The following is a 23,874-nucleotide window of genomic DNA, read 5'->3' as shown; positions in this document are numbered from 1 at the left end:
GCAAATAGCCACACCCACTGATCTGTTAGTTCCATGGCTAAACAAAATTGTGTCTCCCCATTGGTTAACCCAAAATGTAGTATCCTCTCTACTGGAATGAGTCTCTTGTAAAAAGACACACTGCGCTTGTTGTCCTTTGCAAAATAAAAATATGGCTTTTCTCTTGGTATTGTTTTCGAGTCCCCTGGTATTTAACGAAATAAAAGAAACCTTACAACCCATCATAACTAGAACAGATAATTAATACAAGTTAACAGTCACCCCCTCCCTGAGGGTGCTCAAATCGCTGTAGCCTAAAGAAACGGAAATATTAGATTGGTCCCTCCAGACCAAACATTTTGTCTCATTCAGTCACTTCAAGAATTTACAGCACATACTCTCCTTGTCCATTTTTACCTTTTATGGGAATATTTGAACATTTTCTATAAAGCCGAAGGGCCCACGAAAGTAAGCCCTCTTCTTCTGATCTCTTGCTTCTTTAATCTTTGGCCACAACAGCTCTCTTGCAGCCCTGTCATCTCTTGTTAAATCTTCTGCAAACCGAATGCCAGCTTGTTTGCAAACATCACAATCTTTAGAAAGCTTCCAGATGTCATTTCTGCACTTGCCTTGAGCGGTTCAGTTCTTTCTCACCGACGCGATGAACGCTGTCCACCATGTCTTCCACGTTCCACGGCACTCCGGGAGCAATTTTGGACAGCAGAGAGATCACCGCTGCCCTGACATTTTCCTTTTCCTTTTCTCTCAAGCCTTTAACACGTAAATTCCACCTCCTCTTGTATCTCTCTTGTTCTTTGCACCTCTCCGTCAGCCCCTTCATCTCCTCCCGGAGTGTGCCCACTTGCTGTTGTAGCTCCGCCATTTTTTCCTTGTACTCGATCACCTCCTCTCGTAACCCGGCAACCAAGCTACAGTTCTATTATTTTTTCTTGGAATTTATTTACGGCTTCCAGTATTTTCTTACTCATACCGACGTCTTCAGCCGGGTCTTTGAGTTCCCCTGGTTTGGTTTTCTTCAAGAGTTGAAGCATGTCCGGAGTAGCTGGTGGTGCGTTGCGCTTGTTCATGTTGAAAGCACCATCACTTACTAGCGAATAATTATGATCCCGTTTATCCATACACCGGAGAGACATGCACTTTCTTACTCTTTTAAGAGTGCTTATTCACTGTTTAAAATGTTTTAAATCAAATGTGACTAACTCCCGTATAAATACGCACTTTTGAGCGACCGTTGGAAGAGCTCGGGAAAGAGTTGCTGCTTAGAGCGCCATCTTGCCGGAAGTCAGGAGCTCCGCAAGTGGCTGCGGGGGAAGCCTGTGCCAACCCGCGGGAGGAGCGTGTGAGGCCGGACAGCCTCCCGCTCACAGAGCCCTCTGCTCCCGCCGTCACACAGACCGCTGCAGCAACAACGGCAGAGGAAAACACAGCTGGAAGGTTTTCATACCGCTTATCTGTCTTTACATTCTGAGTAATGTTGAAACGTTTTAACTTAAAAAAGAGAAAGCTGTGTGGATCGCTGTCTATTAAGATTCTCAGTCATCCAGGTCATAGTTATCCAAGTAAGGTTAAAGTCAAGGGCAACTGGACTTGGTTGAAGATACTGGAAGACGTTTCGTCCCTCATCCAAAGGACTTCTTCAGTTCTGGATCGCTGGTGTGTGTGTGTCGCATTGAACATTACGTTGCGGCAGTTGTGTGTGCCGCCGCTATGACGACAATCTACGTAGTATCTCTGGGTACAATCTGCAATGGAAAACGGAGCAGGGCCGAGTAGAGATCGATTTGCGCTTTGGTAGCATTTTTCGGCAAGGCAGCATAGATCGTCAGAACACCGGCTACAGTCCAACGTTTAGTCCTGATGGTAAGATGTGGAACAGTGATGTTGTGGACTTAGACCATCTGCTAGGTTACGGTCTCAGTCTGAAGCGGCTTTGATTTGGATCACACTACCTTGTTTCTTACGACCCGCCCTTCTCTGCTTCTGATTGGCTAGTAGTCCTTACCTGGGATCTGCGCATGTGCAATTCCCCACACAGATTTTGTACAAGTAAGATGCATCACTCTGTAGCTCAAGAGCGGAGCGTACAACACACAGGGTGAAAAGAGGAGCTGCAGCAATGTGTAGTATGATAAAAATATGGTGTTTTTTGAAAATTAAACCATGTAAACCTGTTCTGGTACAACCCCTAATTAAGACTTTGAACCTGAAAATGAGCATAATACCACCTCTTTAATGTATAATTGTCACTCTGTATTTATCTGTTCGTAATCTGATGCCATGTTCGTGTAACTTTCTTATATTCTCCAAGTAAGAATGTGTAACAGCCAATATTATCCAGGAAGCTAGTTAAGTTCCTTTCATCTGATGTGATTCCTATGAAATGCTAACCTTTTAAGGTTTAACTACTGACCATTGTTTTCCTTTTTATCAAATGCTTAAAACTAAGAATGGTAGAACCGTTTGACAATTAAGGTTTGATTGTGGGAAGATATTTGATTACAATACACGCAAATAGGTTTTAGAATAGACATATTAAAAGTTAAAAGACAGTCTCTCAGGAAACCGGAACAAGCCCTCAGGGGACCTGGCCACGTGCGTCCGTTACGGGAGCAGTAACAAAGGACAATCAAACCTTTAACCTGAGCCGAGGTTAAAAGCCTCCCACTGCAAGTTTTCTTCAATAAGCTGACCAAGACGGACCTCCGGAGCAATTCCCTGGCAGAGAAAGCGACCGGCCGACGGCTTTAAGCCGTCCTAACCGAGAACACACGGTACTCAGCTGGCGTGAGGCCGCAGCAACCCGGCTGGGAGAAACGACAAGCAGTAAGACTAAAACCCTGCATTCTGTGATCAGTGATGTCCAATAGTTTGTTAATCCATTATCTTTAACCCTTAAAACTCAGCCAAATTATTATCATAGCTTGCGTTTATTACTTGGCCTTATGAATCAAACTCTCCCCACAAGAGAACCCAATTTACAATAGAACCCCACATTCTCCATGTTTTCCCCATGTTTGTTTAGCCATTGTTTATTTCTTTGATGTTTATTTAACCGCATTTATATCCACCTTTAGTTAGTTAATAAATTTCACCATAATCACAGGAACTGTGTGTGTATTGTTTAACTCCAAGTCCCTGTCACAGAGAACTTACTCCTTCGATATGAGATTGACTGATTGATTTAAGATAATTGAGCGATTATTAACTAACTGATCACTAGTGAATAATTGTGTAATTATTAAACATTACTCAGGGGGCTGGAGACCGCTTTCACCTTTCATTCCTCCTAAATGACTTGATTGAGTTCACCTGTTCACACAATTTAAGGACTGCACTCCCTTTCACTCACTCTTTCACTTCCACATGGGGCGGTAGGTTCTGATTGAACAACTTATGTGTGTCTTTTTTTCCTAATTATGTTGACAAATGCATCCTTTACATTGGAAGAAATAAAACGTTGTTCAGAGGACATTCCAAGTTTCCTGGCTTACTTCTACACATTCTGACCGATGCGCCCAATGACGATAGTAAATGTACCTTTTGAACCTCCTACTTTACACAGACCAATAAACAAAACTCACAGAGACCTAAACAGGACCGATCAGGCAGAATGTGACAGTAGCCCCCCCTTGAAAGGACACGCCCTGATGTCCTTAAACAAAAGTCACAACAGAAAAATAAACTCTCAAGCCGGCCCAGGGCTGGTGGAGGGAGGTCAGGTGGAGGGCCAGAAAAAACAAAAGTCTCTCAGGCCAACTTCAGGCAGGGCAAAACATTTCAGGAGGCCGACCTGGAGGTTGACTCAGCAGGCCGGGCAGAACAGGGGGATAAAACAGTTCAGGAGGTCGCCCCGGAGGTTGACCCAACAGGCAGAGTTCAGGGGGGTCGGAAGGACAGCCAACAGTGAGATGGAAACCCACTGACCCACCAGTGGAACCTCAGGAGACGCAGCTTGGCTGTGGTCCGAGGACTGAGTAGCTAGGCTGAGGTCCACGGACAAGGCATGTGGAGCTGGGCAACGGCCGGACCACCGACTAGGCACGTGGAGCTGGCGTCAGTCGGAGGGGGCTAGCAGCGCTAGCAGGCCGTGGGTCTGTCAGAGGGCTAACAGCCAAGGGGTAAGCCAGAGATCGGACAGTGAAGCCGACTAAAGCCTGCATGGAGGGATCCATGTAAGCCCAAAAATGACATGAAAACCCTGTGACACCCCATCACACATGAGAGATGTAACCGTATTGCTTAGATTATAAAAAACTATACAGCGATCAGTGATGCTGCATTGGTGTTTGGCAGGTGAGCCTCGTAGGTGGGCTGATTAATCAGTGACGATCCGAGTCAGACAAACACACTGAGCCATGAGACTTTTAGTTCGCGCAGCTATGCAGCTACCAGAATTACGGTGTTTCTGCCGTTGTTGTGCGTCATTAAACCACGTTAATGCTGCGCGATCATGCGCAGTAGACGCTGGTGCCAACAGGAAGTAGCCCTGTAGTAGTATTTTATTGGTCCAAAACTAGCTTCACTGCTCTCCATCGCAGTACTAAGTAGTAGGATAGGAAAACAGAACGACAACCAACACAACCATCCTCACAAGAATAAACGAGGCGAAACAGTATAACACAAGAGATGGACCAAACACACATACTAAATAACAGATACCAAACAGACCAATGAACAAAACTCACAGAGACCTAAACAGGACCAATCAGGCAGAATGTGAAAGCTATATAAATAAAGTGGATTGGATTGGATTGGATTATACTACATCACATTCCCTTAATAGTAATTGATTCTATTGTCATGGTCTTAACTGTTTTAATTGACACCATCTTTATAAAGCCAAACTCTCTTTCCAAGACCAGACACACTCTGATGCAAATGGAGCTTGAAAATCCAGATGATGTCGAAGGCCACGGGGGACAGCCTCCTCATCATCCAGCTCTAGACTTACTGAGAAACCCTTCAGGGAGTGGGACCCAGAGGACTTTACATCTGACTGAGATTCAGACCAGTGAACAGTAAACTACAATCTGCCACTGTCTGCTGTTGTACTACAAGACTGTTGATGGGCTGTAAAGGAAATCCTGCCTGTTAACAAGAGAGAAGAGAGTTAACGGATGAAATGTGTCAACAGAAATCTTTTCTTATTATGGAAACACAGACATTACAACTGAGATTCTCCATAGAATACCACTCTGGTTAATCACAAACCACAATATAATATATTACTTCTTGACAAGTGTTTGTAGAAATGATTAGGCTCAGTCCCAGTGCATGTCCTCTTGGGGTAGACATAGCAGCTTAGCAGTCATGCATCAAAAAGCAAAAGGGAGGAAACACAATATATATATATTATATATATATATATATATAATTATTATATATATATGTGTGTGTGTGTGTGTGTGTATTTTATGAGGTGCTATTTAAAACAGGTACTGTGTTTTACGATGAAAAAGAGGGAAGAACATAAAAGCATGAGGGCCGTAGGAGACATAACAGATAACAGAAAAGAGAAGCAGGCAGCTGTAAAAAGAAAATTAGGATCATATCTGGGATCACAGTGACACAGGTTGTTCTACACTCTCATGGTTCCCGGCGCCTGTTGGTTTTCATTTCACATGAGTTTTGAATTTGAAAAAAACAAGTAAATGTCTTCCTCTAGGTCGACATGTCGAAAAGGAATAGTTTAACATTTTGGGAACTACGCTTATTCACTTTCTCGCAGAGAATTAGATGAGAAGACAGATGTTAACTAACTTCTTTCCCTAGGTATTTACGTCATTGATGCAATATGTGCCATAAGTGCTTATTAGTATTTATTGCTGCTTTTATTAATATGTATTGTCAGTTGTAGATCTCGTGCTGTATTTTATGCTCTGTTAATGATTGTATGTTGTTCCTCAAATCGTCTGCCAAATGAGTAAATGTGAATGTACAGTGACAAGACTCCAGAAAGTCACTGTGCCCTGCACAAAACTTCAAAATAAACCCTACTAATTGGCGTGTTTATGCTTTGGTTTTTGTATGGATTAAACAAACAAGATAAAATGTGTTAATTATGTGTAATATGAGACTGTTCCTTTAAATGTTGACAGACAGTTGCCAGTTTTTAGGTACACCTAGCTAAATCTAATGTAGTCTAAACAAAAACAGACCATTAAAACTTTCACGAAGGTATGATTTATTGCTGAACTGTTGTTTTAAGCAGATAAATTTTGTTTAACATGATCATATAGTTGAATCGAAACATTTAACCCGTCAGATAGATATGAGACACTTGTCACAGCACAGGGCTACTGCACGGTATGCTGTTTATGATAAGATGCCCGGCTTGTACGGCTTGAGAATATTGACATTTGTCTCATCTTACTCTTGTTTTGCTGCAAATATAACAAGGGGTTTTCCCCATTAGATGTAAACTTCTTTCCAAATAGCATTATTAAGTGTCTACAAATGTATGCTATAATATTAAACTTTACATTTAAGATATTGCTCTGACAGAATTCAAGTTGTAATTGAGGAATTTGAAGAGAGATTCAAATATATATTGGAAACACCCACTTAGATCAGATCAACTTTGTGCATTAAAACAAATAAAATCAGGGTATTTGATTCACCATTACTACTTGATAACAGCGGCAGACTGACAGACTCATTTGCCCTTTCTAAAAACTATCAACATAAAACATGATCATTTTTCAAAGTCGTATTTATTGTTACATGTAAAGAACTTGAGAGTAGATGTGAACACAAAACCAAATACAATTTGGCCACTGTCACAGAATATCATGAAACTGGAATAAAGTTACTGTTTATATTTGGTATTGTTGACTACAAAACAAGAAGGGAAAACCTCAAAGAGCGAGTACAAATTGTCTCTGAGACAAGAAGAAGGCACAGCAGAAGCCAGGAGAGTCCAGTCAGCTTGTTCCTCATCCAACGTAACAGACAAAACACAACAAAACAGAAGCCCAATACAACAAAGACTAGACACCCCCAAAAACAGCATTTACCTCATGTAATAATCCCAAGAAACAAACAAATGACGAGTACAAGAATACAGACAGCACATCAGGCTGGTCATTTCTATAATTTGACCATATGGCTTCTGTATACAGATATGTAAAAGTTTATGGTGCCAGTTATTAAGACATGCTTTTACTTCATTAAGTGAGAGGGAATGTTTAGGTTTTTCGACATGTGCTCCACCTAAACATCCCACCTCCCTGACTTTAAAAAAAAAAAAGAAAAAAAAAAAAGGTGTTCATAAGTATGGTATTCAGGAATGTGTGTTGCTTAGTCAAGGATATAATTTACTTATCAGTCTGGAAATATGCATACTTGCTTTTAAAAAAAACAGCATTGTTATACATTAATCAAGAGTTCTGCATATTGAAAGTAACAAGCTGTCCTCCGTAACATGAGACCCATCTCTTTAGAAATGTTAGCATTTTAAATAAGAGGACAGCACAGAACATTATTCTTCTTCAGTAAACACCTCGGAAGAGGCAGGGATACATGCAAATTTCATCCCAAACAACAAACAAACAAACAAATCATTCTTCTTCATTCCTTCAGTTGGAGGGAGCTCTTTCAAAATGCTAATGGCTTGTGGGTATGAGTTTAGTAAGTGTCACAATGATCCCAGTCAATCTCTTAGACTCGCTTCATCCCCCGACCCATCAAGCAGGCAAAGACTGTCATCACCATTTTGGGCTTGACCTCCACAAGGTCTTCTGGGAGAGCATAGACACGGGCTCCGATCTTCCTCGCCATAGAGACAGCGTACCTAGGAATGAGGGAGAGGTATAAAACTGTTCACACAGAGTTTCCAAAATCACGGCAAAAGGCTGCTGGTCTTCATTTTAGTCACAGGAAATCTTACTTGGCGTTCTCCAGCTTGTCGGCTTCAGAGAGGCTGCCGGTTTTTATCAGCTCGTAGTTGATGCTGCTGGGCTGGATGGCGTCTATCAGTTCCAATACGGCCAAACTGCTGCTGATCTCCTTGTCCTGATCGCCACACAACAAACAGACTGAGGATCTAACACAGGCTTGCCAGACTGACGAGAAAACGTAGTGCCTTGTGGTCTGTATGATACTGCATGCACTTCTGTCTTAAATGGCCAAAAGTTGACAGGATGATTGCTGCATTTCTACTTCCAACACAGAAAGTTTTACAATCCAAAACTCATCATATCATTACAGTCAAATAAGGCAAACACTAATTTCCTTAAAAGCACAATAGTATATAGAGGAATAAAAGCATCATTGGACATCATATTTGTGGGATGCTATGCATGCTGGGATTAGTAGTTCTTGCATGGAGAGTCATCACTAAGGTTTTATTTATACATACACAGATAAGAGTTAGTTTTACTCAAACTTTACCAAAAACATTTTAATTATTAGTTATTATTAATTATAATTATTTTATTAATAGTTATTCTCAATATATGTCTTATGTTTGCCATTTGTGTTGTCTGTGGAAGCTGCTTTTCTTTCTCATTCTGAAATAATCTTTCATTTTTCTTTAACATGGAAGTTCATTCTTGACCTTGTATCAGATACAATCAGATAAGCTCCAAATAGGTCTACTTTCTGCTCACTTGGTTTTTCTGAGCTTTCATCCACATCTCATGGTCTTCATCCACAAACAGGGGCGGACAGAGTAATAACACACGAGATGCAGTTGAAAGTTCAGAAAAAGCTAAAAAAAAGTTCCATAAAGTTCCATATCAAAATATTTTAATGTAATCTAATCAAAAACAGCAAGGACTGGTTTACCTTAAAGCTTGTAATCTTGGTTGATTTTCCAGCCTCTGCCAATGTTTTGTTCACCCACTTTACAATGATGTCATCATTTACTTTCTGTCCATCACCCAGTTCTTCCAGTACATTCAACGTATATCTGAAAGAGTGCAGAAACAGGGTGTTTATTATGGAAAATGACCTGAACCCTGCAGTTTGATTATTTTTCACTGGTGCTCAAAGACTTGGCAACATTGGAACATGACTAAAAATCTGGAGCATTTTTTTTGCAGTTTAAGAACAAACACTGAACTTAACATGTACACGGTCTGAACAGCCTGAACGTCTGTACTGTTTTGATGTTTGGGACACTCGAACCTTGCAAACTCTGACACAAAACACATGAAGTAGTGGGAATATGTCAATACACACCCTTTGTGACAGGGAGACAACTAAGTATATGGAAATGTGGTCAAGATTTGGAGTAACACACACATTAACAACACCACTGGCATAAAATGAAGGGTACCAACTCTCACAATGAATCTGACAATGACGACGATGGTGATTGTAGTGTTTCAAAATACCACACACAGACATACTGAAAAACAAAAAGTTCTTCGGATGCAGCCACAATCATTTAGCATCAATTCATTGTCATGTACCCAAATATCAAAAGCATTTTAATTTGTGTTTTTACCAGAAAAGCTCTGTAATTCCTTTACGGTAACCTACTTTTACAGCTCCTGGTCCCAGAAAAATACTTTTGAGTGCCCTCATTTGCCACTTTTAGTTCTTCATACATTTCATACATAAAAGTCTTACTCATTTTCATTACATATAAAAAAAATAAAAACAAAACACGTGACAATACCACTGAGATTCCAGGAAAGAAAATCCACCACACATTCCAAACTGCAACCACGCCTGGCATGCTAGCCCGTTTTATGTTTTTTCTTGTAGAACAAAAATGGGATGTGGTGTTTTACATGTCGAAGATGTATTTCTATTTTGTCCCTTTGTGAAGTGAATACTGATGTAGTTTGTTCTTCACCTTCTCATGAGCTGCCACACCAGCGCCAGAGTCAGGGTAGCGTTGCCATCGTTCAGGTCCTGCCCACCGATGCCAACAAGGGAGAACTTGGCTGTTTTGCCCAATTCCACTGCATAGTTACAATTCTCCAACTAGGGGGACAATAGAAAATAGTTGGCAAAAGACCGCCAAAAAGGTTTAAATTAAAAAAAGATTAAAAGGAATTGACCAACTGACTAACTGACCTTTTTCATGTTTGTTCCCAGCTTGGGGTAAGGCGGCTTGTTGACCTTGTTGTTCCAGTCAACAGGCACTTTAATCTTCTCATAGAGTTGAAGGATGACCATGGCATCCTGAAGGTCTCTAGAAGACGAGAGCGTGTTTGATAATATTTACCATTAAATAAGATATAAGAGAAGAAAATATATATCCAATATGCTAGTTGTTAAAACTCTTCAGATGCCAGCATATACAGGAGTGAGATAAACTGTGTCTTAGTATCTTGTTTGTGGTACATACCCGTACAGATGATTGACATGTGGGTTCACTCCCAGAGAGTTCATCCAGTTTCGGAATGTCCTCTCCTCCCGTGTCTCACCTAGACAGCAAAGGATCATGGGATTTAGGGGGATTTCAGGTGACAAAGCTGGTGGCCATAATGGAGGTCTCGGTAATAATCAAATGCTCTAAACATGCATCTTGCCCTGAAAGGCCCCTGTGAAGCTCTGTAGTAACAGAGCAACAATTCAATCTAAAAACAGAGTTCTTCTGCTCTCCATACCCACCTTCCAGCAATCCCCAGTCAATGTCCTCATTCTCAGGTTTGGTTAGTGCTGGATATTTGTTGAATAGATTGGCCACAAAGGCAAGGTTGAGTTTGGGGTTTCCACTGACGACGTCAGCTGGGGTGACAAACTGTCGACAGCCGAGCCGGTCTGCCTGCTGCAGCATGGCCTCTGCCCTCTTCATGTCGTCTTTCTCCTGAACAACACACAGACCACACGCTCCGATCAGAAACACTGTACAGCTGTTACCATGTGGTGAGGATACTCAGCTGTGAGTGCGGACTGTCAAGAGTACTTACACTGAAGCCTGCCATGTTAATATCGATGCGTGGTTGATCTTCCACCGTGCCTTTTGGAGAGATTTGATTCAGGAGGTGGAAATAGGCCCTTGAGTCCTGGAAAATAATACAAACAAACAATAAGATTTATACTAATGAAAGAACAAGACAGTCCACGGTGTAACAGAAATGAAGCGGTACAGTAAGTGAGGTTTTGATAAACTTCATACTGCTTGAGGGGAACTTCTACAGTTCACATTATGTTTTGTATTGCTTGCTTAAAAGAAGTATTTAGATGTTTTGGGTTTCTCTAAATTTGTGCATTAATGTATTTACATTAAATTTCCTTTATGAACACTACATTTGATATATATGAAGTAGAAGATATGAAAATATAAGCAAATATAAAAATTACATTTAAGAGAATTAGATTGCAAAATGTTAAAATATTTTGTTGAACACTAATTAGAACAGAAAGAACAAAAATATCTCAGAAAAGCTCTGATTTCTATGTACAAGATAGTCAAGCAAGAGAAAAAAAAATTACAAGGATAACCAGACAGGCAGGTGCAAAAGACAGATGCAGCAGCTACTCGTATACCTGCCTGGTTGATTTATGGCATGGCCTGACACTGTAATAAAATTTTCCAACCAACAAATATTGTACATCTGACAAAGATTGCTTTTATTTATCTGAACTTCCTTAGTAATAAACATGTTGGCAAAGAAACTAAAGCACAATTTACCTTTTTAACCACAAAATGTTCGCATAATATCTTAAATACACATTTGACAGGTTGCCAAAGTTAGGTAGACACTATCCATTCAATCCTATTATTGAAGCAGTGGAAACGGATATTTAACCTAGTTTGTGCAAACACAGACATGCACTGTCTAGCCCAGTGTGCTGATAGACACCCGTGTTGGTGGACTAGTGCATGGGAATAAAAAAATAAAAATAAAAATACCCTCCAGACTCTTCCAAAAATTTTGAGTGGTTTTCCTACCTGTTTAGTGTTTAAATACACCTTGACTCAATGTTAGTGAGTGGGCCCACCTTGATGTCAGAGCTGAAGTTGTTGATCTTCTGCCACCCAGCATTTTCCAGATGAAAGTTTGCCCAGCGCAGCAGCAGTTCTTCTGGAGACAGCTTCATCAGGTCCTCCAGGGTTTCCCCGTCTCTCAGCAGTGCTGCCAGAGCTGCGGGAGGGGTGTTAATGATCAGTTAAGCTACTTGACAACAGACCAGCAAACCCTAGTGATAGGAACACAGACTCTTATCTACTGGACCTAGCAACCATGTCCTGTACCTTCATTTCTGCTGAGCTCAATGTCAGCAAACAGACCGATTTTGATGATCTGCCACAGCAGGCCCAGCACCAGATGTGGCTTCCCTTCTTTCAGGTCTAAAGCACCAATGTTCACCACATGGCAGCCAATAGCAGAAGCGGAGTTCAGGGCCAGGTTCAGATTCTCCTGTAAGGTACAAAGTATCGGCTATTGGAAAATTTGCATAAAAAGTAAGAGAAACAGCAGCAGTGACATACAGTAAATTTAACTGACCTGTATTGTAAACGGTGTCAGCTTCTTCTTATTTATGGTCCTCTCATCGATGGTGTCGGGCACCGACAGGTTGATCATTTTGCTGTGAAAACATACAAAACAAAACGGGATATTTATCAGACATTTGATGCAGCATTCGTTGTAAAAGAAGACAAAGACAGCATGTTTGTGAAATCTGGCATTAAGCAACTTGGTGTCAAGAATTTTTGTGGCGTCCTGGTAGCCAACCAACCAAGTATTTGCAAGGTCCCCAGAGTCCAGGCCTACAAGCTGCACACAAGTCTTTTTTTTTTTTTTTGCACACAAGTCTTTAATATCCTGTTAACTTCAGCACGTGAACAGTGTTTCACTTTGTCTTGGCAGTTTGCCTGTTTGGAATATGTTCAAACAAAAGATGATTTTGTCTCTTTGCAGCTCTGCAATTTGTTTTATGACCATCTATAAACTAACATGAGAAAGTGCAGATTACCTGTAAGTAACTTGTACTTGTTAAACTAAATGATAACAAATATGATTATGTTACTTTTGGGGAGAGGGCCTTCTCAGTAGCTGCACCAAGACATTGGAATAGTCTCCCTGAAAATATAAGGACAGCAGAATCTCTCGACTCATTTAAAAGGTTTCTTAAGACCCAGTTTTACATGGACATAATTTGCATTCTTCATTGACATACATGAATGTCTGTAAGCGTGTGTATGTGTGCACTATGCATTTATGCATGTATTTCAGTACCTATGTCTTGTGATAATGTTTTTTGCTCAGTTCTGTTTGCTGTAAAGCACAAACCTGGTTTGTATTGAAAGTGCTCGATAAATAAATCTAACCTTACTTTACTGATCCAACAGATATACATTTGTGAAGCTGAACTGGTGGCTTAACAAAATGCAACATATACTTGGAACAATACGTAATACTTTGAGTGTGTTGAAGGAATGGAGTACTATTGTATTGCAGAATGACTTTATGGTTGATTGGCATTCCCCAGTACAGGCGGATATTTGACTTTTTTCCCCAGCCAGAATGTGATCACAACATTAATCGCAGTGAGATACAGGTAGGGTAGCTAAGTGAGGGAGGGGGGGTTGTGTTGTTGGCTTGAAGTAAAAACAGGAACTCTCACCAGAGCACTATACCGTCTCCGACAGACGTGAAGAGAGAGTCTTTGTTGGGATCCATGGGCAGGACATGTTTGCAGTCAGGGTCGTTTTCCAGAGCAGTGTTGATCCAATTCACAAAGGCGTATCGCTCCTCCTCTGTAACGATGAGCATATACAGGCATCAGTTAAAAGCAAAACACCAACAATATAATGTGGTTGTATTGCCCATAATGACTCATTTCAGCAGGACACATCGTCCATTACGGGTTTCTTCAATGGCAAATGGAGGGTATAAAGTCAGCAGTTTATGGCAACATTAGCAGCAACTGGAGAGAGGAAGGCGGAGATGTCCGTGTGTCTTACCAGAGAACGAGTGTTGTGTTCCTTCGCTTGACAGCTCAGACGTCCCTCCAATAGCCAGGATGCCTTCTTTTCTGTTGAGGACCTTGCGGAAAGTCTTTGCTATTTCACTGCCCTTCAGCTCCTGGACGATCTAAAACAAGACCAAAGAAAACTACAATCACCAATATGCCTCAAAACTCCTACATTGTTGTTTTGGAATATTTAAGACATATTTATGTACATTTGTTTTGAGGATAAGACACAGGACACTTTATTAGGTACACCTGTTCAATCTAATGCAATTCAATACAGCAACTCTGCCGCAGATACAGTAAATTCATGAAGTTCGATAATGTTCAGTTTTTGGTGACATTGTGAAATGTGTAACTTTATTAATATTGTTGTTATTGAGGTGATATATAAAGCTGGTGTTTCACTATTTGCATACATTAGGGGGGCAAAATATTTGAAACCCCTCTAAATATAATGCAGTCCAGCACAGCACCCGCACTAACTATGACCTCAGTGCTAAAATATAATTTAACAATTATGATAATAACAACAACATTTCTATGACAGTGTCAACAATAAACTGAACATTATGAGCATCATAAAAGTAGACTTTACAACAGAACAGTCGTATTGGTGTGCATAATAAAGTGCCCAGTAAGGGTGTGTGTGCGTAAATCTATTACAAAATCACAACCAGATCAACCACGTTTCTCTTTGCCACCACTAATCACTCATGATGGGTATTTAGTATTTTTCTTTCTTTGCTTTAAATGTCAACTTAATCAAAAAAATTATCAATAGATGAATCAATAATCAGCTCTTTAGTTAAAGTCATAATTCTGTGCAAAAGCCAAATAATTTTCTCTCTGTATTTTGTTTTATTATTTTTTTTACTGTTGTTCAAGTGCCTTGTTGTCTAATCATGCTCCTGTTAGACATCATGACAGCCAAGGTCACTCAGCAGACACAGCAGCACAACTGCTGGAATTCCTCCTCCCTGGCATGTAAACATAAAGCCAACCTGACATGGAGGAGACATGGTGAACATCGAGGCTAGTGACGTGCGTCTTTGAACAATATAAATGGGCTGAAAAAGAGTGTTTATTAATATGAAGGTGAGGTTGATGGGTTCATAAAAGCAAACTGATGTTGTGTTGTGCATTTAAGTACACTGTAGGGAGTGCGCATTCACTACCCATTTAAGTATTACAGTATTGAGCGTGTGAGCGCCGGTACGTCATTAGGCTTATCAACAGTAACAGAAAACCATCAGGGCTACAGCCGTTTTCAACCTCCACACTAACAGCACCATCAGGCTTGTCCCCACATCCCAACATTAAATAAGTATCTCTACATCAGTCTCGGCAACAGCTAAAGGCACTGCAGAGAGGTCTGCTCTGACAACACGTATATTATGTGCGATACTTCCTGAACGTGAAGTTATCGCTGCTTCATCAGTGACCTCGGGCCCACAGGTGCTGCTGACCACAATGAGCTATTCAGCCTGGCACTGCGAGACTTGTTGAAAAGGCACGCACACTTTACCACAAACAAAAGAGCCACAGGATACCAGCTAACATTTTTTGGGCCCTCTCGGTAAAAAAGGTAACCACAACAAGACAATCATGACCTTCTACAGGCGATAAGAATTTCCATTTAATTCTGCATGACTTGTTTCTTTGTTCTGTATGAAAACAGATTATTACTATTACTACTACAGTTTTAGGATCCTCCAATATTATTTGTTTCACTCTGTCATAATCAGGGTTAAACTTACTGATGACCAACTACCCTACCCTAAAACAGCACATTTGAACTACCACCGAAAAGACAAAATCAGAGCCACAGTACGTTTTGGTCGACCCTGCTGATCTTGAATCACGCTGCACTTCTGCCCATGTGAATGACTGCTCTCTATAAAAGACTGCTCCCTCATCACTGCTGAAACAAAATACTGGAACTCACACCACTTTGCTGACCTCACTTCCACATTCCCGAAATGTGTGTGTGTGTGTGGTTTGTAGAGCCCTTCCAACTCTGTCGTGCGTGATGCTGCTAAAAGTTGCTTTGCGTAGCGGCCCCACCCCGAAAGGGCGAGGCAGAACTGAAAACAAAGACAAGCTCTCAGTAAGAAAAGCTCTGAGCAGAAGGTGAAAACTTGTCAAGCTCGACAGTATGAGCTGCTCTGAGCCCCAATTAACGTACCGACAAAAACTCCTCAAAGCTGATGACATTATCCTTGTTGCGGTCCAGTTTCTGGATGATCTCCCGAACCATGTATCCAGGAAGGGAATGGCCAGCGTCTTTAAGGAGCTCGTGGAGTTCATAATCATTGATCTGTCCATCGTTGTCCAGATCTACAGAAACACAAAAAGAACCATTTACACACCAGGACTTATGGTACACCCAAGGCTGGAACTACAGTAACAGTTATTTATTACAATTTACATGACATTTGTTATTATTCATTTGGTCAAATGATAATAGTAACAATGATATCAAAAAAACAACATCTGCATGCTACACATACTGTAACCAGCAAACATTTAACTTGCGTACTTATTAACACACTGTCATAACGGTAGCATGGCTTTTACTTACCAATTTTCCCAAAGACCTCCCTCATCTCCTCCATTTCCTCCTTTGTTATCTTTCCAGACATTTTTCTGTGATTGACCTGAGGTGGTCAGTCAGAGAAAGGTGAGACTGCGGAGAAGAAAAGAGCACAGAGTCATCTGGACGGTCAATGACAGGACAGAGGACTTGAGAGGAACCCAGTCTTCAATAACAACGCTTTCAGCCCCTGAGAAGTATCCAGACTGCCGCAACCTTTTTTTGTCAACCTAGCGAAGGAGTCTGCACCCCCTTAATTCGAGTCAATCATCTCCGCTACTCAGATTACAGAAACTTTTCTGCCTCCTTGCCAACGGAGAAGTGACCTTTCTTCTCCAGCCAGAACAAAAAGTCTCTCCCCATCTTGTGTACCTATAATCTCCACCTTCCCCCCTGCTGATCTTATCTACTGTTCTCTTTAGTTTGTCTTGAGCTCTTTTCCTTTTCCAAGCTCTGACCCATAATCAAAGCAATTTCCTCTTAGTTCCATTGTATAGCAATGAGCCCATGCGGTAAAAAAAGCTGCCAGAAAACTGAGACTACTTCAGTCTTTAGGTAATTTGATGACAAATCCTTACTGCAACAGCAAGTCCTATAATGTTTTGCCCTTTTATCTGCATCTCTACAAATCTAAACATTTTATTTTGGTGTTAAAATAGTCTTTCACACAAACTGAGCTGAAATGAAAACCATTCAGTTTTATGTCACAACGGAACATCTGATATATTTGTGAGCCTTCTGTGAGGGCTGCGTCTGTGAAATGTAAAGACCTTGATGCTGGTTTATATCATGAAGCCGTCTGGGTTCTACTTTACATTTTTTTGCAGAGAAACGTGCCCTCACCCAGCAGAGAGATTCATTTAAATATGTAAAGACTCAAGTCACATAACAAGACTATACCCAGCGAGACTCAAGAGTTATTTCACTCGACTAAAAAAAAACAAAAAACACTGTGCTCCTGAACTCCTCTGAGGCGCAGCAAACATCTGAAAATTGCTGAAAATGAGGAATTCCACTGAGTACCTCCTTCCCGTTCAGTAGCGACAGAGGAATGCATGAGGCCTGGGGAGATTGAGCTTCACTTACAGAGAGAGAGAGGTGAGCAGGGAGTACTGCCTCGCTCTCTAAGGCTGAACTGGTGTGATAGCATTCCTCTCGAACACAAGTGTTCAGAAAACAAAGATGAGGTTTATACTGCCGTTAAGTAAGGACCACATATTTTTCCAGACAGAAACATGTTCCCGTTTCCTGATTTAAAGTACAGATTGCTGTTTTTCACGACGCATTAGTCAGAAACCCTGGCCGAGGCCATTTCTGGTTTCCACATGCAAAATCATATTAGGGAATAGTTGACTGTCCAGTTGGTCAAATGGTTTTTAATAGTTTATATTAATTATCAAAAGTTCAAAATGAATGCCAGAATTGGGGAATTTATTTGATTTAGTGATTTCAGCCATCCACTGTTTCTGTGGCCACAGCGGCCTCACAGGCTCACATTCAAGCAGACAAACAATGAACAAAAGTCCAGCAACTGTGCATCCTCTTTCATGAATGAAACTATTAATAGTATTTGTGAAAAATGATTCATTAGTAGCCACGTGGCCCGAGATGTGACTCAGTTCCTCTAATGCTATACTTCCAAACAAAACGATGACATAACACAAAATCAAAAATGAGTTTCCCAAAAAGGTAATTCAGATAAACTCATGTTTATTCATTTACATTTAAAACTGCCCAGCTTCTAGGTAACAACCGTAACAAGTCTGGATTTATCACTTTAAATCAGCACCAGAACTAACAGAGACACTTTTAAATGCCACTTCATGACTCACATAGAACAGCGTGTTTTTCTTCCAAAAAGTAATACTAAATCAGGACATGCACAAACTCCTGACTAAACGATTAGGAAAATGATGATGCCAGTGTTGCTATATTTAACTTTTCTCCAGAAGGACGTGAAATGTGGCCACTGAAGTCAGCCCAGCTACAATTAGGGCCGACAATCATTGCCCTCTTGTCACACCCGTTCGACAAGAGTCAGAGTGGAAACAGAAGAGGGGTTAAATACACGGAGCAAGGGCACAGATGGCAGTGGACAAATGTGAGACGTATCGCTGGTGGTACAGAAGAATAGAGGGTTTGTGATCACCGTCGCAAACCACGGCAATAAATCCTGCGTAACACTAGAAAATGAGTTCGGAGTGTCAGGCTCCGGAGACAGTTGCCGTCTTTGACAGCTGGACTGTGTGCTTCGAGGGAAGAGAAAATTCCTGCATGCCTCAACTAAACGCAACGGCAACAACCTAAATGGAGGGGCTCATGTTTGCCTAGAAGCACGATTTAGTACTTTGATTAAGTCCTCCACATACATCTGTGAAGGTTTTCAGCCGTCCAGGTCACATGATATCTAGCAGCAGCAAAACAAGAGCAACTGGACTTTCTTTGTAGTCTTCTTTCACTCATTCAAGAGGCTCTCTCTTGCTGTTGTTTTACAAGATATCACCCACAAGCATTTCTGTCTAAGCACCAGCTTTAATTGTTGAGCCAAAAACAGCACATTGACGCTGTTTACAATCGGCTGTTCCCAGATGGCTGAGTTAAATGTGTAGAGCAGACACACCCCGTCCTGCCAGTGTGTTTCATCCACAAAGTTACATGGGAAATGTGCAGCACACAAATAGATTGGGAACCCTTCCCAAGTGTGGTCAAGTTCATATGTACACACCCAACACAGTCTGCAAGAACATGGACTTCTTTTACTCAGTCACAATCGCCTGCAGATGTGAGGGAAACTGACTCACAAACACCAAACAGTCTATAACACCATGCCTTCATTTCCTTGTCAGGCTGTGTGCACAAGATAAGCACAGCCACACTGACAGGTAAGGAGGAGGTGACGACAACGAAATACTGTGTGTGGAGTTTACACAACTCTGACATCATGAGCAGCTGCACGCCTAACGCCCTGTGCGGGATTTAGAGATATTATAAAAGCTTACAAAGCTAGGGGACATAGTGAATCATTATGGAAATATTCAACAATTAAATGTTCCGCAGACAGTATCGCTAACCGTGAGCAACAAATCTTTGCAACTTTCTCTCCATTGTACATTACTTTTACAACAAGCGAAAGTAAGTAGTTGTAGATAAAGCTGTAGCCAGTCAAACACGCCTGAGCTAGCCAAGGTGTTAACACAGGTGTCCCTACCAATCACTAATTAAGAATGTTATTAAACAGGTTACTGAGGTGCTGCTGAATCAGTTGGGTGTGTCAGTTTCCACTACAGGTAAGCAGTCACACCTACAAGGGTTTGTAATTACTCAACAAAAGCATTATCCTTTAAAAGCTGCATAATCAGCACAGTCAATGTGAAATACCACCCTTCCCTCACGCAAGCATGACGTGTGCCTTTGAGCAATAGTAGAAATACAGTAAAAAAATCTAATGTACTTTCCACTTAGATTTGTCCTCTATGTTGTTCCATAAAATAGTTTGTTTTTTCACCATATTTTTTTTAGAGCCCCATTATTTACAGGATTTACATATTCAAAAACAAAATCAACACAATTGTCTTTCATTAAATATATTTTTACACAGACTGAGATTAAAAACATTTTATATTTACAAAGTTACACATTTTGGGGATTGTACGGTACTGGTGGAGAGTGCTTTCCAATTGGCATTAGCTTTAAAATACAGATTGAACTAACTTAATCTTTTTTTTAAGTTACTATATTATAAAGCTGAAGAGCACGAAAACAAAAAGTAAAAACAAGTGCAGCTAAAAAGTACAAACCTGTTTGTGCACACAAGTGTGAGCATGTGCAAGGGTGGGAACATAGTATCAGCACATTCCCTCCTCCTTCTTGACTGTCTGGTTTGTCTTTAGATAACCTCAAAAGACGTAATGTTGGTATTTTGAATTTTACTTCACCTGTTGTGAAGCATAGTACGCATGCCACATACGCATGTCCATGGGCAATTTGACCACACCAATCAGGGTAATCACAGGCAGTTAAAATGGTCTTTAACAATTTAAAAAAACAATTTTACAACAGTTCTATCAAAAGTATGCTGTCACACAAACAAAGCAAGACTTTAAACACGAACAGTTCAGGAGGCAGACACCATCTCTGCATTGAAGAGTGGGCTTTCCTCTTTGATAAAGCTTACAGTTAGGGGTGGCTCAGGTGAGCCCTGAACCACCCCTTTGTAATGCTGTTATAGGCCAAAATTGCTGGGGGACTTCCCATGATGCAATGAGCTCTTCTCTCCTCTTCTCTCTTCCCATCTGTATGCAACGTTATCCCATTAATGCACGTTACGAACTTGACTTCTAGCCTCTCCCATAGTTTTCTCCTATCGCTTTCTGCAGGTGTTTCTGGCTCCAGAGCTGTGGCATCTGGATCTGTGGTTGCAAGCCACCTACTGTTCCCATCCATGTTCCTGCTCGACACCAGCTGCTACAATTATTATCATTAGTCATATTATTATTGCTACCATTATATTATTGTATTATTACCATTACTAGTCTACAGTCCAGACCTGCTCTATATGAGAAGTGCAATGACATAACTTCTGTTTCTGTCCAAATTGTCACTATATTAATAAATTGAAAGCATTAAATTGAACAAGAAATATTGAACAACAGCAGTGTTGCAGGAATAGCACCACTGATGACTGACTGTATTCACAACACGCTTCCTGTTGTGACAATATTTATCTAGTTCAAATGTGGGCCTTTATGATCAGACAGTCCTGTTGAGTGACTGTATTCACAACACACATCTTGTTCCAAGTGACAATATTTATCAAGTTCCAATGCGGGCCTTTTAGATCAGACTGACCCAGTCGTACAATGATCCACAATTGGGATCCCTGATGTACGTGTGCAGCTGTAGCCCCAGATGGCTCTACAGGAAAAATCTGGTAAATCACTCAGAGAAGTAAACAAGCTTACATAGACCACTGTTTTACATGAGCGCAAAAAGAGTGAGTAACCAACCTTGCTCATACACACTCGTATACAGTCAGTGAAATTCTACTACTACTTTGCAAATATCTTATATTAATGTGGCACCGAGAGGGGAGGTAGATCTATTTAACAGATGGTAAAACATCTATTAGAAGTGTGCTAGACATTATATAAAAATACTGACACAAAGTAGTCTTTGACTCCATTTAATTTGTGAGCAGATAACTTTTTCTAGATGTAACGTTAACTACTATTCAAAGACATAACTCAGCGCAAGTGCTAACTTCAGTTTGCGCTTTTTTGGACAAGGTCCATGTTTTCTTCTAGATTTTGCATTTGTTATGTGACACATAAGCTCACACACACACACACACACACACACCATTGTAAATGACCATTACACCAGGCTTAATCTTCTGTAAAGACTGTGTGAGTGTGTTTATGTATGGGTCATTTATGAGTCAGCTCTACCGGGAAGATTTTTTTTAAATTAGTGCAGGCTCAACCTAACTCCAGAGTCTTGCTCCAGCGAGCGGCGGTATGCTAAAGGAACGAACCTGGTTGTGCCTTGTCATATACGCAATTACATCTGCAAAATCTAGTAGAAAACATAGCCCTTGTGTGTTTTTAAAATGCACATACTGAAATTAGTACATGCGCTGACTTATGTCTTTGAGTAGTAGTTACCGTTACTTCAAGAAAATGTTATCTGCTCACAAATTGAATGAAGTCAAAGACTACTTTGTGTCAGTATGTTTTCTGGAATGAATAGGCTACAGTGAAGGTGTAGCTAAAGCTAGCCGGCTAGCGACAGACACGCAAGTTTCATGGGCAGGAAACTATCCCTGTTTACTCCTGCAAATCCACCCCTCTTAAACAGAGAACTGCGGCTATCACAGACAGGACAGAGTAGAACACGGGTGTTATTTTAGTAAACGCTACTAGGGGAAACTCTTAACTGTATAAGCAATTGTTAGTCTACAAGTTGTCACGAAATTGGTACTCACTGTCGGTACGCCTGAATTTCCAGACAGCGTCCAGGTCGCAGTCCTGCCTCCTCCACGTAGGGACAAAAGTAGACAGCAGTTGGAATGTTTGCCCCGCCCTGTCGGTGACGTCGCTGTATGGAGTACTATCCATGCCGAAATCATAGGTCAAAATCTAAAACACTAATAACTAAAACAAAATGAAATCAGTATTTTATTTTGAAATGTTTTATTTTAAATTAAATTTACCTTCGTACATATTATATGGTATGTATTATATTCGCGTTATTCGTTTTGGATCATATGTGTGAACAGATGAGAACAGGTGAAATCATAAACAGTATATTACTGGACAAAGCCAGCAGTGAAGCCAATTTTTTTCCCATGTTAGTAGACACTGTACTTAATTTTTGGAAATAACCTTAAGTAAGAGTAACAAATAAGAGCCACAAGATTAACATTGATTATTAATCAAAGGGTAAGAGTTTTACAATCTTTTGTCATCTCAGGAAGAGACAAGAAGTGTATGCTAAAACTCCAGATGTGAGTATCATTTGTCTGTGATTACCATTTGCTGTTGTGTTTTGTATTTGAGAGTATTTAAGGATAAGAGATGCTGCATTTTGAGAAAGAATCTTGTTGTCTCTCCAGACATATCCCACTTTTGACTCCGTAATTCTTCTTTAGGAAAATTTTTCTTTCACTGCACCAGGGTCTACTGCACATGATTGCACAGCATAAGTGAAGTTTATGATGTAAAGCAACGGCTCAAACACCCTAATCTGTTGGCTGCATTGGTGCACCATGCTGCACCCACAAAAGTATTTTGGCTCAGTGTGTTTGTCTGACTCAGATTGTGGTGTGGCCTCCAGTACCTTACACTCAGTGTCAAAGAACAGTAAAACATAACACATGAAAATAAAAACTCAACACTAAAATTAATTATCTTTTCTCATGAAGTCACCTGTCCGTCATTAGGAAAAAACACAATGGCTGTGAGTATGCAAAAGTGTATAAATCATGATCTGTTATGTAGGCCTACAATTTATTTTATTTAATTCATTTCATCAGTGCAGTATCTGTCACATCTCGCAACCCACATGTCAGATCTCTCCTCTGTGGCTGCCTGCAGCTAAACTTTCCCAGTCCTCACAACTTTAACCTCCACTAATTTCATCTACACTAGAAAACAAAAATGACACAATGTCCACCATACCCTGCAGTCCCTGCTGTAGCCTGAGAAGAACCACTCAATGATCAGCTATTTATTATGCTATAATCAAAACTCATGTTCAGTCTAATTTTGGGGACAAACACGGCAGGAGTCGGAACAAGTACTCAGAATTCAGGACTGTCCTGAATTTTTCTGGATGTCTGGTCACCCCAGTGTGTAATAATCATAGACTGTGGCTGCGTTCCGATCCACAGTGTACATAAA

At 40.7% G+C, this 23,874-nt stretch overlaps 1 protein-coding gene across 1 annotated transcript; it reads right to left on the bottom strand.

The window, feature by feature from the left end:
• Nucleotides 1–6,694: 6,694 nt before the first annotated feature.
• Nucleotides 6,695–22,561, bottom strand: LOC123963438 (plastin-3-like). Its single transcript, XM_046040303.1, has 16 exons — nucleotides 22,458–22,561; nucleotides 16,463–16,567; nucleotides 16,067–16,218; nucleotides 13,871–14,000; nucleotides 13,531–13,663; nucleotides 12,411–12,492; nucleotides 12,158–12,323; nucleotides 11,905–12,047; nucleotides 10,869–10,964; nucleotides 10,570–10,765; nucleotides 10,304–10,382; nucleotides 10,030–10,147; nucleotides 9,806–9,936; nucleotides 8,788–8,911; nucleotides 7,889–8,013; nucleotides 6,695–7,792 (listed from the first exon to the last, which is right to left on the bottom strand). Exons 2-16 carry the CDS (start codon nucleotides 16,521–16,523, stop codon nucleotides 7,660–7,662), a joined length of 1,869 nt encoding a protein of 622 aa, XP_045896259.1. The 5' UTR covers nucleotides 16,524–16,567; nucleotides 22,458–22,561; the 3' UTR covers nucleotides 6,695–7,659.
• Between the last annotated feature and the right edge of the window lie 1,313 nt (nucleotides 22,562–23,874).

This window comes from Micropterus dolomieu, linkage group LG23 (assembly GCF_021292245.1).
Source record: "Micropterus dolomieu isolate WLL.071019.BEF.003 ecotype Adirondacks linkage group LG23, ASM2129224v1, whole genome shotgun sequence".
Lineage (NCBI taxonomy): Eukaryota > Metazoa > Chordata > Actinopteri > Centrarchiformes > Centrarchidae > Micropterus > Micropterus dolomieu.
This window is presented reverse-complemented; position numbering and strand designations above follow the sequence as displayed.